This window comes from Panthera tigris, chromosome F2 (genome assembly GCF_018350195.1).
Source record: "Panthera tigris isolate Pti1 chromosome F2, P.tigris_Pti1_mat1.1, whole genome shotgun sequence".
Taxonomy (NCBI): domain Eukaryota; kingdom Metazoa; phylum Chordata; class Mammalia; order Carnivora; family Felidae; genus Panthera; species Panthera tigris.
In genome coordinates, this window is record NC_056676.1 from 30564564 (window position 1) to 30565586 (window position 1023).

The window sequence follows — 1023 nt, forward strand, 5'->3', positions numbered from 1 at the left end:
AATGAAATTAAAAAACCCACAAAACCTAGATGCGTATGTGAGTGAAAAGGGGAGCTATTAATATTTATAGTTGGAGCACAGGCATAAACCTAGTCTGTCCTGGACACTGGGATATATGGTTGTATTAGGGTTCTCCAGGGCTCTTTATTTTATATCTGCCTATGTATAGTATGTAGTATATACAAGGAGATTTCTGATAAGAAATTGGCTCATGAGATTATAGAAGCTAGCAAATCCAAAATCTGTAAAGCCCATTCCAGTCCAAAGGCTGGAAGCCTCCATAAAACCAGGAAGAGTGGCTTTCATGAAGATGGTGCGGAAAGCAAAGAAGGAAGCCCCTGCCCCTCCCAAAGCTGAAGCCAAAGCAAAGGCTTTGAAGGCCAAGAAAGCAGTCCTGGAAGGCATCCACAGTCACACAAAAAAAGATCTTCCTGTCACCTACATTCCTTCAGAGACACTTTATCTAAGAAGTCATCCCAAATATTCTGGACGTGCCCCCAGGAGAAATAAGCTTGACCACTATGGCATCATCAAATTCCCCCTGACTACTGAGTCAGCCGTGAAGAAAATAGAAGACAACAACACTCTTGTGTTCATTGTGGATGTCAAGGCCAACAAGCACCAGATCAAACAGGCTGTGAAGAAGCTCTATGACATTGACATGGCCAAGGTCAACACTCTGATCAAGCCCCATGGAGGAAAGAATGCATATGTTTGACTGGCTCGTGACTGTGATGCTTTGGATGTTGCCAACAAAATTGGGACCATCTAAACTGTGACCAGCTGGCTAAATATAAATATAAATTTTTTCACCAAAAAATAAAAATGAAATAACAACCCACAAACACCCCCCTCCCCCCCCCCCCCCCCCCCCCCACACACACACAAAACCCAATAAAACACCATGAAGAGCTAAGGTCCCAGTTTGAAGGTTGTCAGGCAGAAATCTCTCATACTCTGGGAGGGCCAGCCTTTTGTTCTGTTTAAACCTTCAACTGATTGGATGAGTTCAACTGCTTTACT

The 1023-nt window shown here is 43.4% G+C and overlaps 1 protein-coding gene across 1 annotated transcript; it reads left to right on the forward strand.

The window, feature by feature from the left end:
• The first annotated feature begins 304 nt into the window (after positions 1-304).
• LOC102962764 (60S ribosomal protein L23a-like) lies at positions 305-744 on the forward strand. Its single transcript, XM_042973314.1, has one exon. The coding sequence runs from the start codon at positions 305-307 to the stop codon at positions 716-718; it is 414 nt and encodes a 137-aa protein (XP_042829248.1). The 3' UTR covers positions 719-744.
• Positions 745-1023: the final 279 nt, after the last annotated feature.

Bases quoted from the DNA above. Each gene is read 5' to 3' on its own strand.
- LOC102962764 (XM_042973314.1), top strand. From the start codon at position 305: ATGAAGATGGTGCGGAAAGCAAAGAAGGAAGCCCCTGCCCCTCCCAAA.